Here is a 24,778-nt window from a genome sequence, read left to right on the forward strand (position 1 = left end):
GGGGGTAGGCAGCCCACCCTTCCTTGCTGCCCTTGGGTGACTGCCCACCCACTCACGCCGCTTCCTTCCTGGCGTTTCTGGCCTGCACACATCTGCGCTGTAGATACTGTATCAAGTCAGAGTGTCCGTCCAGATAGTTAATAGAGCTGCTTCGGTGTAAATGCTATTTTAAAGACTAAAAAGCATTTAATTTTATGGGACTGATGTGTGAACTGTGTCTCTTCTCTCTTGCTGGGGTACCTTAGAAGACTTGTCCAGCCTCCCCAGGGCCTGGATAAGAGCTGACCCAGGACTGGCCAGGTGCTGCCCTCTGGGTCCCTGGTCAGCAACGAGGCTCTGTCCTCGGTGCTGGCTGCCAGCAGGGTCCCGGCGGCTGGTCTTCTGTCCGTGGTGCTGGCGTCCTGCTCCAGGGGTCTTGGCCGTGGGTGCTGGCCTTGGTGCTGACCCCGCCCCCCCCCCATCTGGGCTCTGTCCACGGTGCTGGTGGTGGCTGACCCCATTTTACCCGCTGGGGTTGGGCCAGGGAGGGGCCCGAAGTTGGGTGTCTCCCTCCCCCACTAAGTGGGGTTCTGCCCTGCTTACTTCCTGCACCACTCTGGGAGCCATAGTCAGTCACACGCCCCTGCGGAGGAGCCAGCACAGCTCCAGCCCACCCACCAACCTCCCACCCCTGTGATGCTTGGAGGGGGTGCTGGCTGGGGTCTCCAGGCTGGCCTGGCCAGACAAGTGACACCCAGCTTGGCCTTTAGGTGGTCTTTCTGGGGGCTTTCCTGAGCTCTTGGCCAGAGCTATGGGAGCCCCAAGGAAACTTCCATGGGCTTTATTCTGGAACGGTGGGGCTGGGTCACCTCGGTAGGCCCTGGCCAGGGCTCGACTGGGGCAGGGGCACAGCCTCTCTGGGGCCCCAGATGCTGTAGGCCGAAGGGTCACCTGACATCCAGGTCAGCAGTCAGCCTGCGGTCAAGATCTAGAACTGGGGGTGGTCTCAGCACTTGGGGCACTGTCTGGGTTGCTTCATAAGAACTTGGTTTAGGGGCATCTCAACGAAGTCTAGGTTCACTGAGGTGAGGTCACTGGATCAGGGGCCGCTTGTTTTTGCCCCGAGTCTCCCCTCCCCCGCCCCCCACTGCTGCCCTGTCCTCTGGTATTGTCTCCCAGGAAGAACTCAGGGGTGTTGAGCTCCGGCCGCTGAAGCAGCAGGTAGCACTTGGGCAGGTAGAAGGTGGCCAGGATACCCAGGGCACAGAAGAGGATGGCGCCCATCTGCACGGCGGGCTGGTAGGCCACGTGCACATTGGCAAAGAGGGGCACAAAGGAGATCCAGGTGATGAAATAGGCCAGCATGGCAAAAGTGAGGCCGCGGGCGCCATTGTAGCGCCCTGGCCGGCTCTGCACCAGAAAAGTGCCCAGGAAACAGAGGAAGGCCAGCGTGGCGTTAGTGGTATGCACCAGGCCAAAGCTGATCCAGGAGCGCACCCGGCAGTGCACCAGCGCCTCTGTGGGCAGCACCCACCAGTCTGTCACCACCTCTGGCGGGAAGGCCACCAGGTACCAGGCACACAATGCGGCTTCTGCCAGCATAGCAAGCAGTACCAGCAGCCAGGCCCAGGGCCCCCGCAGGTGGCCACACAGCTCATCGGCCCAGCTTGGCGGCAGCTCTGACCCCACAAATATCTCGGCCGCTTGCAGGAAGAGCGTGCTCAGGCAGCCAGTGAGTGGGAGGTGGAGCAGGGGCTGCTGGGCCAGGCAGCTGGCAGAGCCTGGCTGGCCAGGGAGCAGGAGGGCACTGAGGCAGACGAGGCCCAGGCAGGCCAGGCCAAAGCAGGCCCATGGCCCACCTGAGGCCTGAACCAGCGGACTGTTCCAGTGCCAGATGAAGAGCCCCAGGACCAGCAGCACCAGGCCAAGCGCCAGAGCCAGCAGCATGAGCAGTACAAGCACAGCCGGCTCCCCCCACGCCAGGAACATGGGCCTGCGGGGGAAGCAGCGCGTGCTCCGGTCCGGGGACCACTGGTCCTGGTCACACTGGGTGCAGAGGAGGTCACCTGTGGTGTGGGAGGAGAGAGGGGGCACTGCGGGGGGGCGGGGGGCACAGGCTCCTCCGCCTCACTCCCACCTGCCCTGGCCTCAGAGTTGGACTTGGAGCCAGGACGTGAGACCGTGTGGGTCCCTGCCCGCACTCAACCTCAGGGAGGTGCTCACCTGGGTTGCGCTGATAGCTGCCTGCCTTGCAGTCCACGCAGTCGTAACAACAGGAGTGGAAGCCCTTCACACGGCGCACCTGGCCCTCCCTGCACTGCCGGGAGCACTGGGACACGGGCTGCTGGCACAGGGCCTCAGGGCTCAGGCCGTGCTCGGCTGGGTGTGCCTGCCCGGACCTGCGGCCCGTCCCCTGCGGCCCCCCCCCCCCCCCCCGCNGAGGGGAAAGCTGCTGTGCAGCCGGGGACCGGCTACCCAGCGCTCACCTGCTTCCCCGGCGTGTGCCAGTGCATCTGGGAGTGCCAGAGCTCCAGGCGGCCGTTGAAGGTGCCTACGGTGCGCAGCTCGGGTGTCGGGTCCTGCCACACCCACAGTTTCAGGGCATAATCCATGTTCACGTTCCCGCTGGCATCGAACCGCAGTGCTAGGCCGCGTGCACGGAAGCTCATGTTGTACATGTTCTCTAGGAGCTGGTGGGTGTGTTGGAGCAGGTGGGGGGGGGGGCTGGGCCAGGAGTGCTGCCAGCCCAGATTCCCCCCAAGATCCCCCACTCGCAAGAGTGTCCGGGGGAAGTTCCTCACCCTCACCTGCCATGGCTGCACAGGCTCTCGCGTGGGGCAGCCCGAGGCATTGCAGAGCAGTGTGTTGTGCAGAGCCTGGGCCACGCCGTACACAGCCGCATAGGCAGCGAAGGTCTGGTGGTGCAGCAGCCCTGCAGATATGTTCTCTAGTGTGATGTGGTCACACTGGGGGCAGCGTGGCCCCACCACGTGCTCCTCCAGGCCTGGCTGTTCAGCGTCCAGCGCGGCGCAGAAGGCGGGGTCGGCGGCCAGGGCCAGGCGGGTCTGCACGTAGGATGGAAACTCGGGGATCGGGGCGCCCTGCTGCAGGAAGCCGAGCACAGTGCCCACCTCAGCCATGCCAGGCAGCGTCATGACCAGGTCCGAGGTCAGCCAGGCCTCACTGGCCACCCACACCTTGGGTGAGAGCTTGTAGCGGATGCTGTAGCTGAAGAGGGTGCGGGCCGCCTGCGTGGAGGAGAACAGCACCACCACCTGCGCGCTGCTCTGGTTCACCCGGTGCAGCAGGCTCTGCACGGTGCCCAGCCGCAGGCTGCCCTCGTGCGCAATGCAGATGCCCCTGGCGTTGGCCAGGCTGGAGAAGAGGCTCAGGCCCTGCCGGCCATACTCGTCATCGCTGCCCAATGCCGCCACCCAGTTCCAGCCGAGCGCCTGCAGCAGCTCCACCATGGCCACCGCCTGCACTTGGTCGCTGGGCACCGTGCGGAAGAAGGATGGGAAGACCTCCCGGTTACTCAGCCGGTCCGTGCTGGCACCGTAGCTGACCTGCAGAGGCCGGGAGGCACCTCCTGATGTGGGGGCTCCTGCGCGTGGGGCCAGTGGGGCGGGTGGCACTGGCGGAGGTGGGGGCGCGCACCTGAGGCATGAGGAAGAAGCTGAAGAACTTGCTGGTGACGAGGGCGAGCTCTGACGAGTAGGGCCCGATGACAGCCAGCACACGGGGCTGGTACTGCGTGTAGTTGCAGTAGGCGGCAATGTTGCAGCTGCCTGCTTTGGCCATGAACATGAGGCTGGGCTTCATGGCCACCACAGGCTCCGAACACGTGTCATAGAGGTCATAGCCCAGGTGCAGCCCGGGCAGCAGGGCAGACCCGTTGTTGATCTCCTCCACCGCCATCTTCATGGCCAATGCCCAGAGCAGGCCCAGAGATGAGAACCTGGGGCCACACAGGGCTGCGGGTGGCCGAGACCTCACCCCTACTCAGGAGCACCCCCGACCCAAGCCACTCCCCGCTTCGCTCCCCATCCCCTGCATTCCTACCTGGTGCACACGGTGGCATTGGGCTGCAGCCTGTCTCCAAGATCTGTACCCTCGGCTGAACCTAGAGGGAAGAGTCCGCCCAGCACATAGTCCCCTTGCATCCTGAGCTGCCGGGACAAGCACAGAGGGGCACCCTTCCCACGGCCCAGGAGAGCCGTGAGGCCCAGGAGAGCCGTGAGGCCCAGGAGAGCGAGGCCGGGCATGGCGGGGATGGCAAATGAGACAACAGGGTGGGGGCCCCAGATATAAAGACTTGGGGTGGGGTTTGGGCAGGGAATTTGCTTTGCAAAGTCCTCGCCTGTCTGCACCTGCTGAGCCTGGGGGCCCCCTGGAGACACCCTTGATTCCTGGCCCCGTAGGTTTGCACTCTCTGGACTCTTTGATCCTGATGCCACAACCAGGCTCTCTGGCTGAGCAACCACTGACCATAATCTTGTTACCTACCTGTGCCCAAGCCCCTCTGCACCCACCCCATTCCTGGAAGCGGGGGGAGGACACTCAGGGTGTCTCTGTCAGAGGGTTCCGGGGGCTCCAGCTGCCTGTGGGAAGTGCCAGTGCCCTGAGGAGTAGGTACGGAAACACCGGTCTCCAGCCTTGGGGAGGGCTGTTAGCAGCCGGGGGTGGGGGGCTCCATCTGCAGGCTCAGGGGACCAGCCAGGACAGCGGCCAGCCAGTCATCCTGGTCTCCACCCTGTGGCTGGGGTGGGGAGGGCCCCAGGGTGGGAGCAGCGCAGCTTGAAGGTCTGGGCCGTTGCTCTGCTAGGGGTCTGAGGCCTGGAAACTTTGGGGCCCCTGAGCCTGGCTGTGCCCATACTGAGCCTGAGCTATTGAGATGGCACGTGCCTCCCTCTGGGGGACAAACAGCTAGGCCTGCAGGACAGTGCATGCAAATGAGGGAGGAAAGGCCACAGCCAAATGAGCCTCTGAAGCTGGGTCAGCACCAGGTGTGCGCAGGGGAGCCCCGGCGATTGCCAGCATTCCCACTTAGCCTCTGGGTGCCTGGGGACCGGCGCCAGGCTCAGGGGTGGATTTGCCCACTAGGCACCTGGAGGAAGTGAGGGAGGCTACTGACGCCCCTGGAGCGGAGCGGGAGAGCTCCGCCCTGGCCGGTGTTCATAGGAGGTAGTCTGGGATCTGGCCCCTGCTGCATGGTGCGCTCAGGACACAGACATCCATGTGCATAACCCACACGCGATGCACTGAACCTGCGCGCATAGCACACACACAAGTGCACGCCACGTATGCAGAGCGTGGCGCCTGAACGACTGCATGCACGTGTGGGCCCCGGGCTGTCCTCCCAGGCTCTGGCGCCATATGGCGCTGTGGTCGGAGTGTGCCTCGGGCAGTGCTGGAGAGGGCGACGCAGTGGACCTGGGGGTGGGGGAGGTGGCACCGGACTGTTTGGGTCTGACATGTGTCCCGAACACTATTGCGGGACAAGGCAGCTCCCCTTCCAACCCAGGCCCTTGTGTGATTGTTTTCTCAACTACAAAATGGGGATAATGTGGACCTTGGCGGGGACCCGGGGGGCCAAGCTAAAGCCGGCACAAGCACAGACGGGCAGCATCCCCCTGCGCAACGCTGGCCATGACACCCTCAGGTCCCCCTGGCTGCCACTGCCCAGTGAGCCTGGCAGTGGGGTCTCAGCCCCCACAGGGTCAGGCCCCCCCCCCCCCCCCTTCAGTAAACAGGTACTTGACTCGGCAAACCCATCCTGGGGCGCGGCACCTGTTCTACAAGTGGAATTTATTGCTGTTCACAAATCCATCACCTGTATTATACATTCCCGAGGTCTCTGCAGGCTCACAGTCTTGCATATCTCTGTAGGGCAGATACAGTCCCCTCAGCACCGAGGGCCCTGTGCTCACAGTGAAGAGCCAGTAGGAGACACCTGGCCCCCAAGTGCCCGGTGACGGCTGGCCTATCAGCCAGGCAGAAGGGTGCAGGCTCTGGCCATCACCCTGGGTCTCCTGAGGGCCATGGGGACGGGCAGCCGGGGGCAGGGAGGAAGGAGCGCAGCATCTTGTCGGATGGTGGGGAGAGGCCAGCACTGGACCAGTGCAGTCGTGGGCTCCCTAGAGCTTTGGAGCTGTGCTGTGCAGACTCACACGCAGCTGGATGGGGGAGCCCCCGAATGACAGGGTGGCTGCAGGGGCTGCTGATTAAGTGTGCAGGGCTAGAAGCAGGGCAGGCCTCTGCTCAGGGCTTGGGCTGCTGGCTGTTGCTGCTGAGGACATGTGGGACCCTGGCTAACAGGGAGGTGAGGGCAGGGAGCCAGCCTGCATTGCCCACTGCTGCCCAGGGGTCCCATCCCTGCCCTGAGGACAGCCAGCCCCGTGTGGAGGGGCCCGGGGCACCTGGGCACAGACACTGCACCCAGGGCCTGCCGCTGAGATGGGCCAGGGATGGATAAGCACCTGCTGGATGAGTTTGCTGGCAAGCAGGATGAAGTCTCTGCACTGTGGGGACCTGTGACTTTGCCCCATTTCATGGACTTGGCTCACAGGCAGGGGGCAGCTTTTCAGGGTTTTGCACGAAGACTGATACTGCCCTCACCCTCCCTGCCTTCTGCACTTCACCCATCCGGACGAGGCCTGATTGGACACATGTAACTTGGTAGAGGGTAAAACAAAGACACCCTTGGGCAGAGCAAGGCAAGGGAGGAGCAGATGGCATGGCCAGGGCTTGCCTTCTCTGTCACAGCCCTTGTGCTGCAGCCTAGAAGCACAGGCTGGGTGGGCTATGCGGGGCCTGTAGCTCAGCTGGCAGGGGAAAGTGTTTTTCCCATTCCTGGGGCATCCACACATCTCCATGGTGGGCCTGATGGGTTCTGGCCGCCCCAGCCCAGCTCTGGAAAGAAGAAACATGCCCCACCTCGCCCGCTTGCCCTCAGGGCAGGTTCAGCAGGGAATGCTCAGTGTAGAGTTTCTGGGAGACACTGTAGACATGCTCAATGAAGGGCAGGGCCTCGCCCAGCATCTCCACAGCCTGCTCTGGGGACCCCACGTTCATGGCCTCCAGGAAGACCTTGCGAGTGGGCAACGTACAGAAGGCCACGGTGACGGCCCGGCGGATGATCCAGGGGTGGTAGGCAGCCAGAGAGGCGTTGTAGGAGTCGGTGCACAGCACGGCAGTGCGTGCGTCCTCGGGGCTGGTGCGCAGACCTTCCAGGAAGAGCTGCAGCCAGCGCAGGGCACGGTGCAGCCGGAGCACCGTCCGGCAGCCTGAGTCGGGGTGGTGGGAACGCCGTTCCAGGTCCACCAGCTGGTTGCCCACCTCGTAGGCCACCATGGACTGCAGGCTGCTATAGTGCTCCCGCTGTGGGCCGCTGCACAGACGCTCCATGATCTGCAGCTTTGCGGTGACATCCTTAGAGATGAAGGAGAAGATGGCACCCAGGCTGTTCAGGAACCTGCTTGAGGGGAAGCAGGAGTTCAGCCCAGGGTGCAGGGGAGACATCCCCCCACCTCCTGGGGTACATGTCCACTTGCAGGCAGGGGTGACAAGCCTTGGTGCTGCCAGCCAGCTGGCGCATGAGAGCAGCTGTGCAGCCCCGGGCAGGCAGGAGCCTGGTGTGCACGGTGCACAGTATAGCACGTGGGAAGTGTGGTCAGAAAGGCCCCGTCCTTGTGTGGGGGCCCGCAAGGCAGTGCCCCCGAATGTACCTGACCAGCCCCCTCCAGCCAGCGAGGTAGTGATCCAGCAGCACCTCTTCCTCCTCGTTGAGACACTGCTTGAAACTGACTAAGACGACTTTCAGATTGAAGTCCGACTCCAAGTCACCCATTTTTCAATACACACTGAAACACACAGGGAATCAGGCTGGTGGGTTGTCTCCCCGTGAGCCAGCTCACTCCCTGAGTCATCATTTCAGGGTGGGGGGCGGAGCAGTCAGAAAGCAACAGCTGGGATCCTGTGGCCCCCCGCCCCCCGAATGAAAAGCCACTGTGGAACCCATCCTGGGTCAGCCCCCTTCTCTCCTGGGGCCTGCTTCACTCTGCTTGGGCCACAAGCTCGAGCTCAGTGGCCTGATGCTGCCCTTTGCCTGGAATGCATGCCCACAGGTGTCAGCGGGGCCCCGTGCGTCGCTCAGGTTTGTCCCAGCACTGTGCTGGTCTCACCTACGGCATGTGTTCTTGCTTGTCCCTTGCGCCAGACTGCACCTGTTTTCACCAGTTGGAGAAACACCTGCTGAGTCCCTGCCCAGAGCCAACTGCTCTCCCAGGCACTTGGACACCCCATGAGACAAACAGCCCTGCCTATCAGGGTGACATTCTTGGGCAGGTTGTCACACAGAAACAAAACCAGAAAATTCCAACATGGCAAGTAAAAGGAGATGAGTGCTATAGAAAAAGAGACAGTAGAGTGAGGTGGAGGGCCATGAGGCGTGGACAGGTAGGTTGTGTCCTTCCCGAGAGCCAGAGCAGGGGCCGCAGAGTCAGCACTGCCAGACAGACAGATGCCAATCTTTTCCTACTGGAGCTGTACGGGTCCCATGCAGAAAGATGGCCAGGCCAAAGTTCCTTCTACACTCTGAAGGCAGCCACAAGGAAACTTCCGGAAGTGCCCCAGGCCAGAGTCCTGCCCTAGATTCTGCTCACATTAACATAGTTACTCCATAATCATTCAACCGTCCACGTACTGAGGGGGCATCCCTGGGCAACCCAGCCCTGTTGTCCTGGGCGCCCAGGGCCAGCACCGCAGTTGGGCTCTGATGGTCCCTGGGGACTCGGCTGCGTCTCACCATCCAGGATGCAGTCCTGTCCCTCAGTGCTGGGAGCCCTGCAGGGCTTCTCCGCAAGGGGGAGGGGGGGCAGGAACCCCAGCCAGGGTGACCTGGTCACCTGGGTGACCTTGCAGGTTCTGTCTTCCACTCCGGAGGCAGGTAACTCACTGCCTTGAGACTTGGTCCTTCATTTCTGGGGAAACAGGCCAGCACGGCCTGCCCTGTCCACCACCCAGGCTGCCAAAGGCATCTGATGGGGCCTAGTGACTGCTGAGGCCCTGGAGGCCCCGTGGGTTGGGCCACATGCTTGGCATTGGGCGGAGCCCCCAGAGGTGAGCTCACCCTGTCTTCAGGTGTGGGGAACCCGCTGTGCCTGGCCTCAGGAAGGTGGTGCTCCAGAAACTTCCGGCACGCCCCTCCCCTCTCAGGGCCTGTCTTCTCTCCACTGACCAGATGGTCTCTGAAGCCTTCAGGGCTACCTTCCTGGCCGCCAGACATCCTGTGGGCCTGGCCTTCCTGTCCAGAACCTGAGCCAGCAGCCAAGAGGATCTGCTGGGAGCCTTTCAGGGCTTGGAAACAACAGGAAGGACACTGACTGTACAGCCGGGGCAGGCAGCCTGCCAGCTCTGAGGAGGTGATGCAGGGCACCGTCAAGGCTTCCCCAGGGGCAGCTCACAGGCGCAAGATCAAGTCTTGTCAGGAGAGCTGCCTGAGCGCCCCAGCTCTATGGCTGACAGCAGGCTGAAGGCCCTCACCGGAGAAGGGGGTACCCACCCTGGCACCCCAGGCCCAGCCGGCAGGAGCGAGGGCCTGTTCAGGAAGCTCTGCAAGTTTCGTCCGGGAAGGGAGCTAGCTCCAGGCGGCGCGGGGCTGGGAGCCGGGGCGCGGGTAGAGTGCGGCCTCGGGGATCCTGCTCCAGCCGCGGCCCAGGGATTGAGCAAGAGCCCGGCGTCCGGGGCGCCGTGGAAGCCGCTCCCTCCCGCGCCTGGCCCCTTGGGGACGCCCAGGCCCACCTGCACAGTTCGGTTGGTATCTGCNCTCGGATCCGGGCTGTCGTAGGGCCAAAGTGGTCCCGCCGGCTCGGTGAGCGCAGAGGTGACGGGGCCTGGGAGCGCGCCCGGCAGCATGCCCGAGATCAGGGTCACTCCCTTGGGTGAGTGAGACGCGCTCGGCCGGCCAGCGGTCGCGGGGCCCGGCGGTGGTCTGGGGCAGCGTCGCGGGAGCGCAGAGGGCCGGCCTCGTTCCCGGAGGCCGCAGCTGTCGTCTTCGGAGGCCTCGGGCCGGACCCCCGCTCCCGGCTCAGGCTCTGTGTGGAGAAGCTCGGAGGAGCGCCGGAGGCACGGCTTTGGGGCCGTGTCGCGGCCCGCTGCGCCCCCAGCTTTCCGCCCGGGGAAAAGCAGGCCTGAGCGACTGTCTCTGCACCTTCACCTGGGGTCTGCCCTCTGGGCGCCGCACCGTAGAGGCGCAGGGCCTCCATCCTCGCTGCGCCGGCGTTTGTCCACACGGACCGATGCTTTAGGTCGCCTTTCTTCCCTGCCTCTCTTTCCTTCCGCCTCCCGCATCGGTCTCGCACCTGTACCTGCGGCTTCCCGCGGGCCGAGGCCAGCCACCCACTCTCGGTTCAGCCCTTGTCTTACTTGACTTGTGCAACGTTAAAAAAAAAAAAAAAAAAGTTTTGCATCTTGTAAAAGATACAAATGCACATTTTAGAAAGCCCAAACAGTGCAGAACACTGCGAAGGATGAAAGATCACTGCAAACCCAGAGTCCCAGAAACAACCGGGGTTATCATTTTGGTGGCCAACCCTCTAGATGTCTCTGGGCATCCTTCCAGCACTCCTGCTCAGTGCTGTTGCAGAACGTGCCTCCTCCGCTGGGCTGTGTGTGGGGAGCACTTTCCTGTACAGATGTTCCATGCAGCTCCATATCCTTTCTCAGGGTATGCGCTTTTCCTCACAATAGCGCACCCAGCCCTTTGTATGGACCCTGAGCTGTGGACGCCCCTGCCCCTAGCATGCCAGTCAGAGTACACAGCTCCATGCTGCCATGCAGGTCACCCACACAGACTCTGGCAGCTGTTAGCACAGGGTCCTCTCTGGCTGCAGGGACCCACACTCTTCCCTGCCTTTGGCTCCCCTCCAGGGGCCTCTGCGGGACCTGCCCCTTCATGATTCGGCCTCTGTTCTCCTTGAACAGTTCTTTCTACTGCTTCTGTTACCCTAGATCTGCCCCGGGTGTGCTCCCAAGGCCATAGCACCATCAAAACAGAACTATTTCTCTGTTCTTTTCCTTTGCCAGTTTGTACCTCATGGGCTCCCTGGTCACATACTCCTAGGTCCCTCCTACCACAGTGCCTTTGTGCAGCTGTCCCTCCCATCTGTCTGTCCTTCTCCACACTACTCAGAAGTCATTTTAGGGAGGACTTGCCTGGTGTGGTTCTGGAAGTTTTTGGGTCCCCTTCTCTGCCTTAGTCTCCATGGTGCACTCAGTGTGTGTCTTCTGTGTGTGGTCATCGTTTCCTTGCCCTAGAGCATCAGCTGGTGCGGACACGGTGTCTCTTATTTTCTCCAGAGCCCTGCCCCCTTTTTGTGTGCCGTAGACTCTGTTCCCCACATTCCTGCTCGGTTACGGCCACTGTCCTTGCTCCCTGGGATTGTTGTGGGTCCTGGTGGGGGGAGGTGGCCAGTGTCTCAGAGCTGAGCTCTGGAGTCCAGGAAACTATCCTTGGCCCCGTGCTTAGGAGCCGTGTGCCTATGAGCTGACCCCATGACTTCTGTGACTTCACGTCCTCTGTAAAGAGAGGCAGCCCCTGTCACAAATGTTTGGAGGGCCTCTGGGTACAACTTTAGGGGGCAGACATCTGAGACCCTGCCATCGTCCTGGTGGGGCAGGAGCCGACCTTTGAGAGACCTCCAGGCCACTGCCTGTGGCTGAGCACTTGGCTAGGATCACCTATTGTCATGGGTGATGGAAGCTTCTCAAGGACCAGCCAGGGTCCTGCTCTGAGGCATGGCCTGGTCACCCTGGTGTGAGTGGTGCTAACAGAAGGTTCAGGTGACTGGTAGAGGGAGGCTTGTAGGATCAGGATAGAAAGCAGGTCATTTGGTGACATCAGGCCTTGCAGGGCTATGTCCCTTTCTTCCTGGACCTCCAGACCCCAGAGGAGGTGACACATGGCCAGAAGAGATGGTTGGGATGTGCCCTGCTGCGGCTGGAGCAGCTGGGTAGGATTTGAAGTCAAGAACATGGCTAGGATTCAGGTTAAGTCTGGACTGGGGGTGGTCTGCGGGGGTGCAGTGATGGGGCATCTGCACTGAGGCCACTGTAGTTGGTCACTGCTGGACAGCTGGGGCCCTGTCTCCCCACGCCTGGGCTAAAGCTGCACACAGGTGTCCCTCTGCAGTGGCACTGCCTGGAGGTGCTTTATTCCTTCTGGGAGTAGGCCCTGGGGGAGGGGCCCCACAGCCCAGATATGGCCCTAGTTGAGGTTTCAAGAGGGATGGTGAGGAATAATTCACCCCTATTAAGTGCCAGGACCACAGTCCAGCACGTGTTGGCACAGCCCCTGGCCTGACGGTTCAGGTCAGCTGCAGCAGGTGGGCTCCTCCCTCAAGAGGTGAGGGGCTTTTTCCATCTGACCTAGGTGGTAGTGGCAGGGCCCGAGGCTCGGAGGTGCAGCAGGGGAGGGCACATGGGCTAGAACTCGCTTGGCGCTTTGTCCCTTCCCTGCACATTTCCCTGGCCTGTGTGTGGAGGTGATGGTGCTTCTTGCCTCACCTGTCATCCACACAGCAGCCATGGGGGACCACTTTTCCCAGCCCACTGAGGGCTCCGCAGGGCCATGGACCCAGAGTGCCCAGTGGAGGTCTGAGGCAGGTGGCTGGGGCCATCACTTGCAGCAGCAGGGAAATGGACATGGGGAAGGGAGAAGGGGATGGCAGCACCTCATCCCACCTTCCCGTCCAGGAGCTGGCCAGGATGTGGGCCGAAGCTGCATCCTGGTCTCCATCGGGGGCAAGAATGTCATGCTGGACTGCGGAATGCACATGGGCTTCAATGACGACGTGAGTCCTGAGGGAAGATGGAGGTCCCTGGAGGGACCTCACCCCGCCTGCTCCTTGCTGCTGTTTTCAGCAGGATCCCAGGCTTCAGAGCCTCGGGCTGTGACCCATGGAGTAGGGATAGTTTGGGCAAGTGGTCAGTGGTAGGACACAGGTGGGTCTGGGGTCGCTGCCTTCCCTGGAAGCCCCCAGCCCCATCACTTGACAGATGGGGTACCCTGCATGATCTGCCCCGGAGCAGGGGCCCTCAGGCTCCTGACGCATGTGGGGTGGCTGAGTGCTTCCCAGGGCTTCTGGCTCGGCCACTGGTTCTGGCAGTTTGACCCCTCCCTGTTTTCAGAGGCTGTGAACGGTCAGTGGCCCTGGTGTGGCCTGCTGGGGGTGGGGTGGGGTGGGAGATAGTGTCCAGGCTCAGCTGTGCCTTTATTCCCCTGCTGGGAGCCGCTCCCTGGCGTGCTGGCTGCTCTGCGCTTCCATCACCTGAAGACCCAGGGCAGCCACGTTCTGACCCTTTTTCTTGGCTTCTCAGAGGCGCTTCCCTGATTTCTCCTACATCACTCGCAATGGCCGGCTGACCGACTTCCTGGACTGTGTGATCATCAGGTGAGCGCCCATCGGCTGCTGGGCACCGTATTGGGACGTCAGCTCACATCTAACCCCACTTCGGGGTTAAGCCCACTTCGGGGACCCTCAGGAGTTCAGAAGAGCACCTCGGGGCCCGTGGTGGCTGCACGCTGTGGGCCATTGCAGGCCCAGGTCTGCTCCAGGTTGCCTGTGTGGCTCACCCCCAGGGCTGGCCCTCTCCCCCTCTGAACAGTGGTCCTGGGGGCTGTGTCTTTGCGGGAGCTTATAGGTGTTCATGGTTGCCCCTTGACAGGCTTTGGTCAGCCCTGTGGAGCCAAGGGACGCTCTGTACTGTGTGGGCCTATTGGCTATGCCCCTGAGTGTCAGGGACGAGAGCCCCGGGTGCCCAAGAAGATGAGGTTGTGTTAGGGCAATAGGCCCATGCCAGGGAGGCCACTGCCTCCAATGCAAAGATGGCGCATTTCACCTGTGAACTCCTGGGCGGCTTCTCAGGCCTCCTTGGTCAGCCTCTCGACAGCATTTGGCAGCAGTGACTACGCCCTCCCTGCCCGTCCTCGACCCTCAGTCCTTCCCACGCATCCTCATCTACTGTGCCCCTGACCTCCAGTCTCATGGGCTGGCTCTCCTCTGGTGACGGTTGACCCTCCAGCCTGGCTGAATGGGGCTCCTGCTTTCTTCTTCCTCACGCTCCACCCAGACAGCCCACAGTTCATGGGTCCAGCCCTTTTCCTCACCGTGACCTTTGGCATGTGGCCGGCTGACCAGAGCAGCCTCCTGCTGGTCTTCTCCCTGCACTTTGCAAGCCTGAGGATCTGCTGGCCGCAGGCAGCCCCAGTCTCCAGCCACTGTGAGGCTCTTGTGGTCTCAGTCCTTTCTTGGATGTGGGCTTGCATGCAGCGGGTCTGCTCCATTGTGGACACAGCGCTCCACCCGGCCTGACTCGCATGCCATGGGGTCTTCCCGTCATCTGCCAGCGATGGCAGCTCTCTGGATGCCCTGTCCCCTTCTTAGCTACTTTCTATCTCGCTATAGAAAATGGGCACCTCTGATACAAGCATTACCTCTTTAATGCTCACTGTTTCGCCAGACACTTAGATCGTAGGTTCCGGGAAGGCGGCAGTTTCGTCGGCTTCGCTCAGTCCTCACCCTGCGGTACTTAGGACAGCCTCTGACACACAGTGGGCAGTCCATGCGCAGATGAAGGAATTGGTGGAGTGACCACGTACCTGGCACTGGTGGGGAGGGGCTGTGGGGGCGGGCTTGGCCAGGGAGCAGTGGCCTTGGGCTGACTGTGCTGCACCCTCAGCCACTTCCACCTGGACCACTGTGGGGCCCTCCCCTACTTCAGCGAGATGGTGGGCTACGACGGGCCCATCTACATGACCCACCCCACCCAGGCCATCTGCCCCATCCTGCTGGAGGATTACCGCAAGATCGCCGTGGACAAGAAGGGCGAAGCCAACTTCTTCACTTCCCAGATGATCAAAGACTGTATGAAGAAGGTGGTAGCTGTCCACCTCCACCAGACGGTCCAGGTCAGGGTCCTAACAGAACCCATCCCACTCTCTGTCTGGGGCCACTAGGAGGCAGCAGTGGGCAAGCACGTGGGGTCCCAGGCCAGAGGCGGTNCGCGGAGCCTCTGCTGCTCACCCAGCTGTGTGCCTGACCACGTGTTCCGGCCAGGGGCAGAGGGCGGTGGAGACTGGACAGAGACGGGCAAGCCGTGGAGGGCACCCAGGCCTAGCTGTGGAGTTTGGGTTTTGTCTCAGTAACTACTGTGTGTGGGTCACAGAGGAAGGTGGAGGCTTTCAGCAGGCAAATGCAGTCAAATCGGGTAGTACCACAAGCTAGATTTGTCTGTTTCCCCTTAGAGTCCGTGGGTTTTGCTTGGTATTAGGTGCCTGTATATTGTGGGTTGTTTCATCCTGCTGGTTGAATCTCTTGTCAATACAAGTACGTGTATTTATTTTTAACAATGCTTCTTAGTTTAAGGTCTGTTTTAAATGTTTTTTAAATTTGTGTTTACTGTTTAAGTTTATTTGATTTGAAAGAGAGAGCATGCATGTGTATGTGTGGGCGGGGGGAGCAGAGAAAGAGCGAGAGAGAGAGAGAGAGAGAGGGAGAGAGAGAGAGAATTTTAAGCAGGCTTTATGCTCAGTGCGGAGCCCAATGCAGGGCTTGATCCCACGACCTGGGATCATGACCTGAGCTGAAATCAAGAGTTGGGTGCTCAACTAACTGAGTCACTCAGGCGCCCCAATGAATCTCTTTTATTTGTTTGCAGACGGGTCTACTTCAGCCTCATTCCTGAATGACTTTTTTTCATTACATGTGAAATTCTGGTTTGGCAATTATTTTCTCTCAGTACTTTGGACATGTCTTTCTATTCACTGTTTGGAAGAGAATCTTTAATCTTAGGCTGCTAGTAGGATTATGTCCTTCTCTTTGGATTTTGGTGGGTGGATTTTGGATGCTGTAAAGGACCTGAATGTTGTTTTGTTCTCATTGAATCTGCCCAGGTGTGAAGCCTCTTAGATCTGTGACCTAATGTCTTTCCATCAGGTTCTTCCATTGTTCTCCTTCAGCCCAGGGCCCCAGATTGCAGAGTGTTAGGTCTCTTACTCCAGACCTTCCCTCACGCTTTTGCCTTTCTGTGGTTCATGCTAGATAGTCTTTTCTATGTGTTTTACTGTATTAGTACTCTTTTTGATCATATATGATGTGTTGTTAAATCCATCTGTTGAATTCTTTATTTGGGTTATTATGATTTTTGGTGTAGAATTTCTACTTTTTAAAATGATTTCTAGGGACTTCTGGGTGGCTCAGTCAGTTGAGCCTCTGACTTAAGCTTAGGTCATGATCTCACGGTTCATGGGTTCAATCCCCACATTGGGCTCTGTGCTGACAGCCAGCTCAGAGCCTGGAGCCTGCTTCAGATTCTGTGACTCCCTCTCTCTCTGACCCTCCCCTGCTCACACTGTCTCTCTCTCTCTCAGAAATAAATAAAACAAGGGGTGCCCGGGTGGCTCAGTTAGTTAAGCGTTCAACTTAAGCCTCCGACTTCAGCTCAGGTCATGATCTCACGGTTTGTGGGTTCGAGCCCCACATTGGGCTCTGCGCTGACAGCTCAGAGCCTGGAGCCTGTTTTGGATTCTGTGTCTCCCTCTCTCTCTGACCCTCCCCTGCTCATGCTGTCTCTCCCTCTCTCTCAGCAATAAATACAAACTTTAAAAAATTTGTTAATAAAAAATAATAAAAAAATTTTTAGTTTTTTGGTCACTATTCTTGGTCTTGTCTTCCATCTCTCTGAGTGTATCAGTCCCGGCCCTCGTCAGCTCCGTGCCTGAAAACTCTGGGAGCTCTGAGTCTGCTTCTCTAGACTGTAGCGTCTCTTGCTTTCCGTGATGTCATCCCATCTCTTACGTCTGGTTGCTCTTGGTTGAGAACTGGACGTTGTGTGTAAGAAACAGGAAATGGTGAAGGAACCATGTCCTCTCCCACCCTCTGCCTCCCCAGTGTACCCCCCCTGCCCCCGGGGCCCCTTTGCCATCCTCTTCAAGCCAGCATAGCCTGCAGACCTGAGTTGAGCCCTCTTCTCTGTAGGTGGATGATGAGCTCGAAATCAAGGCGTACTATGCAGGCCACGTGCTGGGGGCAGCCATGTTCCAGATTAAAGTGGGCTCAGAGTCTGTGGTCTACACGGTCAGTGGAAGCACCTGGGGTGCAGGAGGGACTGCCTGGCCTGGGGGAGGAGGCACCTGTCTTATTGCCACGTTCTTTGCCAGGGTGATTATAATATGACTCCGGACCGGCATTTGGGGTGAGTAGGCTGATGTGCTTGTTTCATCCTGTGGGGAGCCCCCGGAGTGCAGTGACCTGCAGGTGTGTGCTGGATGCCTTGTGTCCACCGCATGTCCCTTGTGTGTGTGACAGTCTCTTCCCCCCGCTGTCAGAGGGTGAGGGGCTTCGCGGGGTCCTTATTGTTCCTAGCCCTGCAGCCATGTGGGTTGTCCACCTTGGGCCACGCCTACCTCTGTCCTAGAGCTGCCTGGATTGACAAATGCCGCCCCAACCTGCTCATCACAGAATCCACATACGCCACGACCATCCGGGATTCCAAGCGCTGCCGGGAGCGAGACTTCCTGAAGAAGGTCCACGAGGCTGTGGAGCGTGGCGGGAAGGTAGCTGGTGCAGGCGGGGTGCCAGGCAGGGCTCTGGGCCTTGCGCCACCTTGACCGTGCTCCACGGTCCTTGGACCACCTCCGGCATGTCAGGGGACAGGGGTGCCGTGTGTTCTGGGCATGCAGGGAGGAATGTATTCTCAGCATTAGGAAAAACTTCTCTGAAGACCACTGGGGTGCTTATTCACTCCTTATCTCAGATCCCAGCCCAGGGGTGGCCAGAACATCCATCGTGGTCATTTTGGGGTGGACTGTGCCTGGGAGCAGGACTTGGGGCAGAGTGTGAGGGCCTTTCCCATGGCCTCCAAAGGGCCTCTGGCTCTCAGGGATACCTGGCTGTGACCTCTCACTGGATGCAGGCTCTGGCCATCAAAGCTGCCAGCAGGGCCAGCGTTTATAGTAGCCGCTCCCTGCGAAGGCAGCCACAGGGAGCAACTGCTGCCCCCTGTGATCAGAGGTGGGCTTAACTTGGGTGGGCAGCATGCCAGGGCCTCCTGCCTGAGCCAGCCTTGCCCTCCCGCTGTAGGTGCTGATCCCTGTGTTCGCGCTGGGCCGTGCTCAGGAGCTCTGCATCCTGCTGGAGACCTTCTGGTAGGTGGTAGCCAGTCGGTGTCTGGGAGCCCTGGGCGCTAGTGGCATGTCTGTGTCCAGCTCTAGGCAAGGATAGTCAGGGTAACTGACATCTGTTAGGGTGCCTGCCTGTGCCAGGAGGTCTGTAGTGTCCTGTTGTTCACACCAGGGCCCCCCAGTCACATGACTACATCCCCTCTGTGAGACCCGACATATAGGAGGAAGCGGGCTGGGGGTGTGGGGGGGACACAGGCTGGCCCTGCCCTGGCGTCCTCCTCCACCGTGGCCCCTGCACTGTCGCAGGGAGCGCATGAATCTAAAGGCCCCCATCTACTTTTCCACGGGCCTCACGGAGAAGGCCAACCACTACTACAAGCTCTTCATAACCTGGACCAACCAGAAGATCCGGAAGACTTTTGTCCAGAGGAACATGTTTGAGTTTAAGCACATCAAGGCCTTTGACCGAGCATTTGCTGACAACCCGGGTCCAATGGTGAGGCCCTGGCCAGGAGTGGGGTGGGGATGGCCATCCTGTGCCCGTGGTAACCAAGTCATGCCTGCCCCAGGCTGGGGCACCCAGGACCAGCACTGGCTGTCCACACGTGTGCACCTCCTCCATGTTTGGGACATGTGAGTGGTCCTGCCTGCAGAGAGTGGGGTGCACTGTGCTGGGGGAAAGATGGGGTGGTCAGAAGGTGGGGCCTGTGGCAGGTGCAGGGTCAAAAGACTGAGGGCAGCGGAGGGGCCAGACTCCTGGCCAGTGCTGGGTCTCTGCCAGGCGGGTGTCCGCTGCTCTGACCGTGCCCTGCCCACCCTGCAGGTCGTGTTTGCCACACCAGGCATGCTGCATGCCGGCCAGTCCCTGCAGATCTTTCGGAAGTGGGCAGGGAATGAGAAGAACATGGTAAGGGGTCTGGTCCCCAGGTATACCTCCTACGAGGGCCTGTGAGGTTGGGCAGAGGTGGGGGAGCAGGGGCTCCGCCCGTCTTGGGGACAGTGTTATTGTCAGGTCAGGGCTCAGTATCCTGGGGCCCCGTGTCTAACCCAGGCAGCTCGCACTCTTGCTATGTGTCGCCTTGTCTGTATCAGGCAGTAAAGCCTGGCTTCCTGAGCTGATGTGCTACTCAGGCCTGGGATGGGGAGCCGCTGGCAAGGGGCAGGGGCCATCAAAGGTTCAGGTTCAGACAGGCAGCAAGGGTGGAGAGACAGAGAGGAAGCCCGTGGCAGGAGTGGGGGGATGGTGCCATTTGCAGGGTGGCCGCCAGCTCCATCCCTCCCTGCCCCCCAGGTCATCATGCCGGGCTACTGCGTGCAGGGAACTGTGGGCCATAAGATCCTCAGTGGGCAGCGCAAGCTGGAGATGGAAGGGCGGCAGGTGGTGAGTCCCCACTTCACCGGGAGCCCCACAGGCCCCCCACACGGGTAGGCTGGGAGCCCTGTGAGCCTGCTGCTTGTGGTAATGGCCTGTGTGCACTGTGATGCTGCAGTTGGAGGTCAAGATGCAGGTGGAGTACATGTCCTTCAGTGCCCATGCCGACGCCAAGGGTATCATGCAGCTGGTGGGCCAGGCAGAGCCCGAGAACGTGCTGCTGGTACATGGGGAGGCCAAGAAGATGGAGTTCCTGAAGCAGAAGATTGAGCAGGAATTCCGTAGGCAGCCCAGGCATGGGGTGGGCTTGGGCTGACATGGGATGCAGGGCAGGGTCTGCCCGTGGGGTCAGCATGGGCAGAGCCAGCTGATCCTGACTGAGGCTTTCTGACCCTCCCTCTCTGGCCCAGGGGTCAATTGCTACATGCCAGCCAATGGTGAGACGGTGACGCTGCCCACTAGCCCCAGCATCCCTGTGGGCATCTCGCTGGGGCTGCTGAAGCGGGAGATGGCACAGGGTATGCAGGGCAGGGGCGGGGCAGGGGCAGGGCTCAGCGGGTGGACCCGATGACAGCTCCCATCCTTGCCCCCTTCTCCGCAGGGCTGCTCCCTGATGCCAAAAAGCCCCGGCTCCTCCACGGCACTCTGATCATGAAAGACAGTGTGAGTAGGCGTGGGGCAGGGCGGGGATGGGGGTGTGGGTGTGGGGTGGGGGGCGTGCAGGGCGCTCCCATGCCCCCTGACCTGCCTCTGCCCCACAGAACTTCCGGCTAGTGTCTTCAGAGCAGGCCCTCAAGGAGCTGGGCCTCGCCGAGCACCAGCTGCGCTTCACATGCCGCGTCCATCTGCACGACCCTCGCAAGGAGCAGGAGACAGCCCTGCGGGTCTACAGCCACCTGAAGAGGTGGGTACCCAACCCCTTCTGGCCTGGGGTGGTAAGAAGGGGGGCACAAGGCAGGTCTCACTGTGCTTCTCCGCAGCGTCCTCAAGGACCACTGTGTGCAGCACCTTCCCGATGGGTCCGTGACCGTGGAGTCCATCCTCATCCAGGCTGCCGCCCACTCAGAGGACCCAGGCACCAAGGTGCTGCTGGTCTCTTGGACCTACCAGGTGAGTGGCCTCAAAGGCGCTGTGCCCAGCAAGTCAGGACAGGCGGGGTCGCCCCATCACCCTGGTCTGCCCAGGTGTGGTGGTCAGGGAGGAGGAGATGACCGTCCCCTCTTGCATCTGGCTACAGGATGAAGAGCTGGGAAGTTACCTCACGTCACTGCTCAAGAAGGGCCTGCCCCAGGCTGCCAGCTGACCACCAGCCAGAGGGACCTAGGCTTCCCTCCTAGAGCCGTGTCTGTGCCTCGGGTCTTCCCTCTGTGTTCCTGGATGGGAGCCCACGGCCGGTCAGAGCACTTGTCTGTGAGGACACAACCCACGTCATGTGCCTATGCAATTGGCCAGTTTTGGCTGAGGAAAGAAATCGGCCTGGGGACTTCATCACTCTTTATTTCTATTCCTGAGCCCTCAGGACATGGCTGGATGGCTCCTGAGGTATTCAATGTCCAGTAAAAATAGAACCAAAGACCACATGGGTGCTCCCTTCTTGACGCCCAGACCTTTCTCCTGCAGTCTACCCACGGCAGCCCGCCTGGGGCAGACCGGGGCGCTCAGGAATGTGGGGACTTGGAGCAGGCACGGGCCTAGGTGGTCAAGTGCTGGTCCCTCCTCGCCTCCATGGCATGCAGAGCTGGGCAGGGTTCAGTGGCAGGGCCTAGTGTGTCACGGGCACCCGGGGGCTCTCTGGGCCTCCATGGGGTGAAGCCTGCAGGGCACAAGAGGCTCCCTCCAGGGGCTGGGCCTGGCCCTGGGTCCACAGCTTCCTCTGGGCTGCAGAGCCTCTGCCCTTCAAGGCCCTCCCCACTCGAGGTGAGCCCCCTCAGCCTCCCTCCCTGCCGGGAACTTGATCATAGGGTCCAGGTCACGAGTACGGCTTGGGTCTAAGGGCCCAGGGGAAGGAGGCACCTCACTCCAGGCTGCCTCCTTTTAGGAGCAGCTGGAGATTTTTTGTCCAACCTGGCTGGGGCTTCCTTGCCTCCGGGGTCCTGGCTTTCCCACTGAACACAGGCTGGATTCCCACCTGTTAGGACAGAGGAGGGCTGTGGCTGTCCGTCACGCACCCCGCCCTGGGAGGGGGTCAGTTGGTGGGGTGCCCGCAGGGACTCTTCCAGGCCGCCTGCCCTTACCGGGGCTCCCATACTGCACCGACTTGAGGAATAAGCCACAGGCTGGGGCCACACGTGTCTGGTGTCTGCCAAGGGGGTCCCGGCTTTCCAAAATCACCCTCACCTGAGCGGGCCTCAAAGCCCCCAGCCCCACAGCCACCAGCACAGCTGTCATTCTCCGAACCTGCAACCCAAGGCCAAGACTGCCATAGTGGCCCAGCTCCTCGGGTCCACCCCATCCCTGGGAGCCCCAGGGCAGAGCCCACCTGTCTGTATAGGAAGGACTGGCTCTCAAACTCCAGGTTCCAGAACTGCAACCTAGAGATAGAGGCACCTGTGACATCTGGGCCAGGACAACCCCCAGTCCACACTGTGGCCCCAGAGGAGGCGGGCAGGGTGAGGGAGGTGGGAAAGAGTGGTTCCCACTCTCTTCCACCCCATGGGCTTCCGGTGGCCACCCTGCCCTCAGGTGAAGCTGGTGAGAGAGACACTGCAAATGGGGGGGGGGTGTTGCAGAGCCTTCTGAGGGGCCGAGGCAGTGGGGACAGGACCCTCAGGTGGGGGTGCTCCTGAGGCAGAGGTCCTGGTGCGGCTCTGGAGCAGCTGAGGGAGGTGAGCATGGCCAACTCCTCTACCAGAGCCCCGAGCCTCAGGGTAGTGGCTCTTCAGCTGATCATGCAGAAGTTCCTCCTCCCTTCAGTGTGGGCTCAGACTGGGAAGGTTTGGAAATCAAGAGCTGACGTCTGGCCAGAGGCCCCAGGGACAGTGTAACCAGCCGCCTGCCAGGTAGGGTTGGAGCCACGGGCCTGGTGCTTCTCTTTCAGCGAAGTGTTTTCAGCAGCTGCCAAGATCCATCTACTAGTCCACGAACAGTGGGCTGGACAGGGCTGGGCGCCCTTGGAGAAAGAGCTTTCTCTGTCCCCAGCATGGCAGGACCCCAGCCCAGTGGCAGAGAGCACAGCTGCAGGTTGATGGTTGTTGGGGCCATGCCACTGAGCTGACCAGCATCTCCCCTATCAGGGCTGATGGGTACCCAGGGAGTCCCCAGCTCCAGCTGTGTCCTGCCTCTGTATCATCCTCACCAAGGATGGTGCTAAGTCTAAATGCAGCTCCCCCAGTCTCTGGCCGGTGTGCGAGGTGCCCTCTGTTACTTACCTGTTCTCCTGGGGGAGGACAAAGGGGCTGCCTAGGTCAGGGGACACCGAGGCTCGGCGCAGTGTGCGCACTGAGCTAGTGGCCGGGCTGCCAGCTGACTGGAAGGCACTGAAGTCATGTGTCCCTAGAAGGTGCTGGGCAGCCTCCTGCATGGCATCTACATCCAAGCAGCTGCAGGGAGGCAGGTGAGTGGTCAGGACGGAGTAGCCATCCGTGTGGGCCTGGCAACCCCCACCTGCTCCCTCACGTCCACACTCACTCTGCCCGTAGTGCCCAGCATCGGTTTCGTTCAAACACAGACAGCTGATCAGGCCGCTGGCAGCCGGTGGCCAGGCGGTACAGGTAGGTCCTGGATGTGGCTGCATGGCGGGCGTGGAAGTCACTAGGTACTCGGAAGGCCTGCAGTACCCTGTGGGAGCACGATCAGGTATAGCGGAATGACCCCTACCCACCCACCAACCCGAGTGACACCTTGGTATCTCCATCACTTCCAAGAGGTTCTGTCTAGACACCAAGTCCTTCCTGACTTGTGGTCTCCATCCACTGTGGACCAGTTTGGAGACAGCAAACAGGTACTCACCGGATGGCCGGGTGCCTCAGGTGGCCATTGAGAGCTTCAGCCAGGACTTCGGGGGAGAAGGGGGGCTGGCCTGAGCGGCGCTGGATGTCCAGGTGAGCTGCGTTGCTCAGGGCGTGGACCCCAGCATCCGTGCGGCTGGAGATGGTGAACTTGACCGGCACCACCGAATTCAGCCGCTTTGCAGCCTCCTGCGAGGACAGAGCCGCCTGGGGCGGGGTGGGCAGCACGGGGCGAAGACCAGAGCCCAGAGGCCCGGGGGCTCCCATCTGCCCCTACCCTGGGTCTCCCTCTTTCCATTCCGAGCGCGTGGCCGGCGGAGCTCACCTCCAGGTAGTTCTGGACCCCGACGGCGCGCTGGGAGCCCCTGACGGCCGCGACCCCGCTGCAGGCAGAGCGAGGCTCAGGTTAGCGGACGGAGGCCCGCCCCGCACTCTGCTGCCCTGCAAGCCCGTTCCCTTTCCCGGCGTCGAGTGCTAAATTTAGCTCCCCCCCACCTCCCCGGTCCCACCTAGGGTGCCGGGAGACACGGGGCCGCGGGCATGGATGGGCGGTCCTGAGGACGTACTTGAACTCCGTGCCCAAGTACTGAAAGTACACGAGGTAGCGCGCCCTCACCGAGCCTGCGGCGGGAACCATNCTGGCTGCGCCCGCGCCTGCGCCTTAGCGCCATCCCTTCCCAGTACTTGCCGGCCCCGCCGCGGCCGTGGGCGGGGGCAGGGGAGGGGCCGGACTTAGGGAGCGGGTGCAAACTGCCAGCGGGCTGAAGCGCGCGTGGGACGGATTCGGACAGCGGCGCCCAGGAGGAGCTCCGGCGGACGCGCACGCCTTCCTCCGTCCGCTCCCCCGTCCCCCCNCCCCGCTCCCCCCCTCCCCACCGTCCTGGACTGGGTCCGTCCCCACGATCCGCGCAAGCGGGTTCCGCAAATGCCGGGAGTTGCGTAACGGCCGCTTTGCTGGAGCGGGCAGCGCCGCGCCCTCCCGCGCCTCGCGGACCGGCGACTGGTGCTGGGCCCGACTCCCTTCCCAGCCCGCGGTGGCCAGCGAACGAGGGCGCGGGAGGACGGGGCGTCCGGGCCGGAGCCAGGCGGGGCCGTGGCCGTGGCCGTGGCCGTGGCCGCGGCCGGAGGGAGGGGAGNCGCGGGCCTCGTGTCAGTGAGCGCCGCGCGCCGCCGCAGCCATGACGGTGGAGTTCGAGGAGTGCATCAAGGACTCGCCGCGCTTCAGGTGCGCCCCAGGGCGGCGCGGCCCTTTGTGGTCGGCGGGGTCGCCGCGGGTGGGCGCGGGGGGTGGGGGTCGCT

The 24,778-nt window shown here is 61.3% G+C and overlaps 5 protein-coding genes across 5 annotated transcripts in view; 2 read left to right on the forward strand and 3 right to left on the reverse strand.

The window, feature by feature from the left end:
* Positions 1-1,056: 1,056 nt before the first annotated feature.
* Positions 1,057-4,244, reverse strand: TAS1R3 (taste 1 receptor member 3). Its single transcript, XM_077763771.1, has 6 exons — positions 4,042-4,244; positions 3,637-3,937; positions 2,787-3,545; positions 2,466-2,669; positions 2,203-2,323; positions 1,057-2,045 (listed from the first exon to the last, which is right to left on the reverse strand). Exons 1-6 carry the CDS (start codon positions 4,242-4,244, stop codon positions 1,057-1,059), a joined length of 2,577 nt encoding a protein of 858 aa, XP_077619897.1.
* Positions 4,245-5,770: 1,526 nt separating this feature from the next.
* On the reverse strand, positions 5,771-9,806 carry CPTP (ceramide-1-phosphate transfer protein). The gene is made up of 3 exons (XM_077763940.1): positions 9,781-9,806; positions 7,707-7,841; positions 5,771-7,453 (listed from the first exon to the last, which is right to left on the reverse strand). The coding sequence occupies exons 2-3, from the start codon at positions 7,826-7,828 to the stop codon at positions 6,931-6,933; spliced, it is 645 nt and encodes a 214-aa protein (XP_077620066.1). The 5' UTR covers positions 7,829-7,841; positions 9,781-9,806; the 3' UTR covers positions 5,771-6,930.
* A 5-nt stretch (positions 9,807-9,811) lies between these two features.
* Positions 9,812-21,110, forward strand: INTS11 (integrator complex subunit 11). Its single transcript, XM_077763938.1, has 17 exons — positions 9,812-9,920; positions 12,733-12,830; positions 13,357-13,430; positions 14,719-14,947; positions 17,016-17,114; positions 17,198-17,232; positions 17,455-17,593; positions 18,120-18,184; positions 18,467-18,656; positions 18,984-19,067; positions 19,452-19,541; positions 19,651-19,813; positions 19,943-20,050; positions 20,134-20,195; positions 20,294-20,436; positions 20,513-20,642; positions 20,770-21,110. Exons 1-17 carry the CDS (start codon positions 9,893-9,895, stop codon positions 20,833-20,835), a joined length of 1,803 nt encoding a protein of 600 aa, XP_077620064.1. The 5' UTR covers positions 9,812-9,892; the 3' UTR covers positions 20,836-21,110.
* A 141-nt stretch (positions 21,111-21,251) lies between these two features.
* PUSL1 (pseudouridine synthase like 1) lies at positions 21,252-24,116 on the reverse strand. Its single transcript, XM_077763939.1, is given in 9 exon segments — positions 21,252-21,601; positions 21,604-21,660; positions 21,767-21,929; positions 22,012-22,063; positions 22,901-23,071; positions 23,160-23,309; positions 23,481-23,668; positions 23,805-23,862; positions 24,046-24,116. Coding segments are annotated over 9 exon segments (1,083 nt in total). The 3' UTR covers positions 21,252-21,428.
* Positions 24,117-24,616: 500 nt separating this feature from the next.
* Positions 24,617-24,778, forward strand: part of ACAP3 (ArfGAP with coiled-coil, ankyrin repeat and PH domains 3) — a 13,317-nt gene continuing 13,155 nt past the window's right edge. Inside the window, 1 exon segment of the mRNA XM_077763941.1 lies at positions 24,617-24,704. Within this exon segment, the coding sequence (XP_077620067.1) occupies positions 24,658-24,704 (47 nt within the window). The 5' untranslated portion in view covers positions 24,617-24,657.

The sequence above is a fragment of the Crocuta crocuta genome, unplaced genomic scaffold (assembly GCF_008692635.1).
Source record: "Crocuta crocuta isolate KB4526 unplaced genomic scaffold, BGI_CrCroc_1.0 scaffold13, whole genome shotgun sequence".
NCBI lineage: Eukaryota > Metazoa > Chordata > Mammalia > Carnivora > Hyaenidae > Crocuta > Crocuta crocuta.

Bases quoted from the DNA above. Each gene is read 5' to 3' on its own strand.
- TAS1R3 (XM_077763771.1), bottom strand. From the start codon at position 4,244: ATGCCCGGCCTCGCTCTCCTGGGCCTCACGGCTCTCCTGGGCCTCACG. The intron at 3,938-4,041 runs GTAGGAATGCAG...GTGTGGCCCCAG, and splicing joins AATGCCACCGTGTGCACCAG to GTTCTCATCTCTGGGCCTGC. The intron at 2,046-2,202 runs GTGAGCACCTCC...CCCACACCACAG, and splicing joins CAGCTATCAGCGCAACCCAG to GTGACCTCCTCTGCACCCAG.
- CPTP (XM_077763940.1), bottom strand. From the start codon at position 7,828: ATGGGTGACTTGGAGTCGGACTTCAATCTGAAAGTCGTCTTAGTCAGT. The intron at 7,454-7,706 runs GTACATTCGGGG...CCCCTCAAGCAG, and splicing joins GGCTGGAGGGGGCTGGTCAG to GTTCCTGAACAGCCTGGGTG.
- INTS11 (XM_077763938.1), top strand. From the start codon at position 9,893: ATGCCCGAGATCAGGGTCACTCCCTTGG. The intron at 18,185-18,466 runs GTAGGTGGTAGC...GCACTGTCGCAG, and splicing joins ATCCTGCTGGAGACCTTCTG to GGAGCGCATGAATCTAAAGG. The intron at 20,196-20,293 runs GTGAGTAGGCGT...TCTGCCCCACAG, and splicing joins CTCTGATCATGAAAGACAGT to AACTTCCGGCTAGTGTCTTC.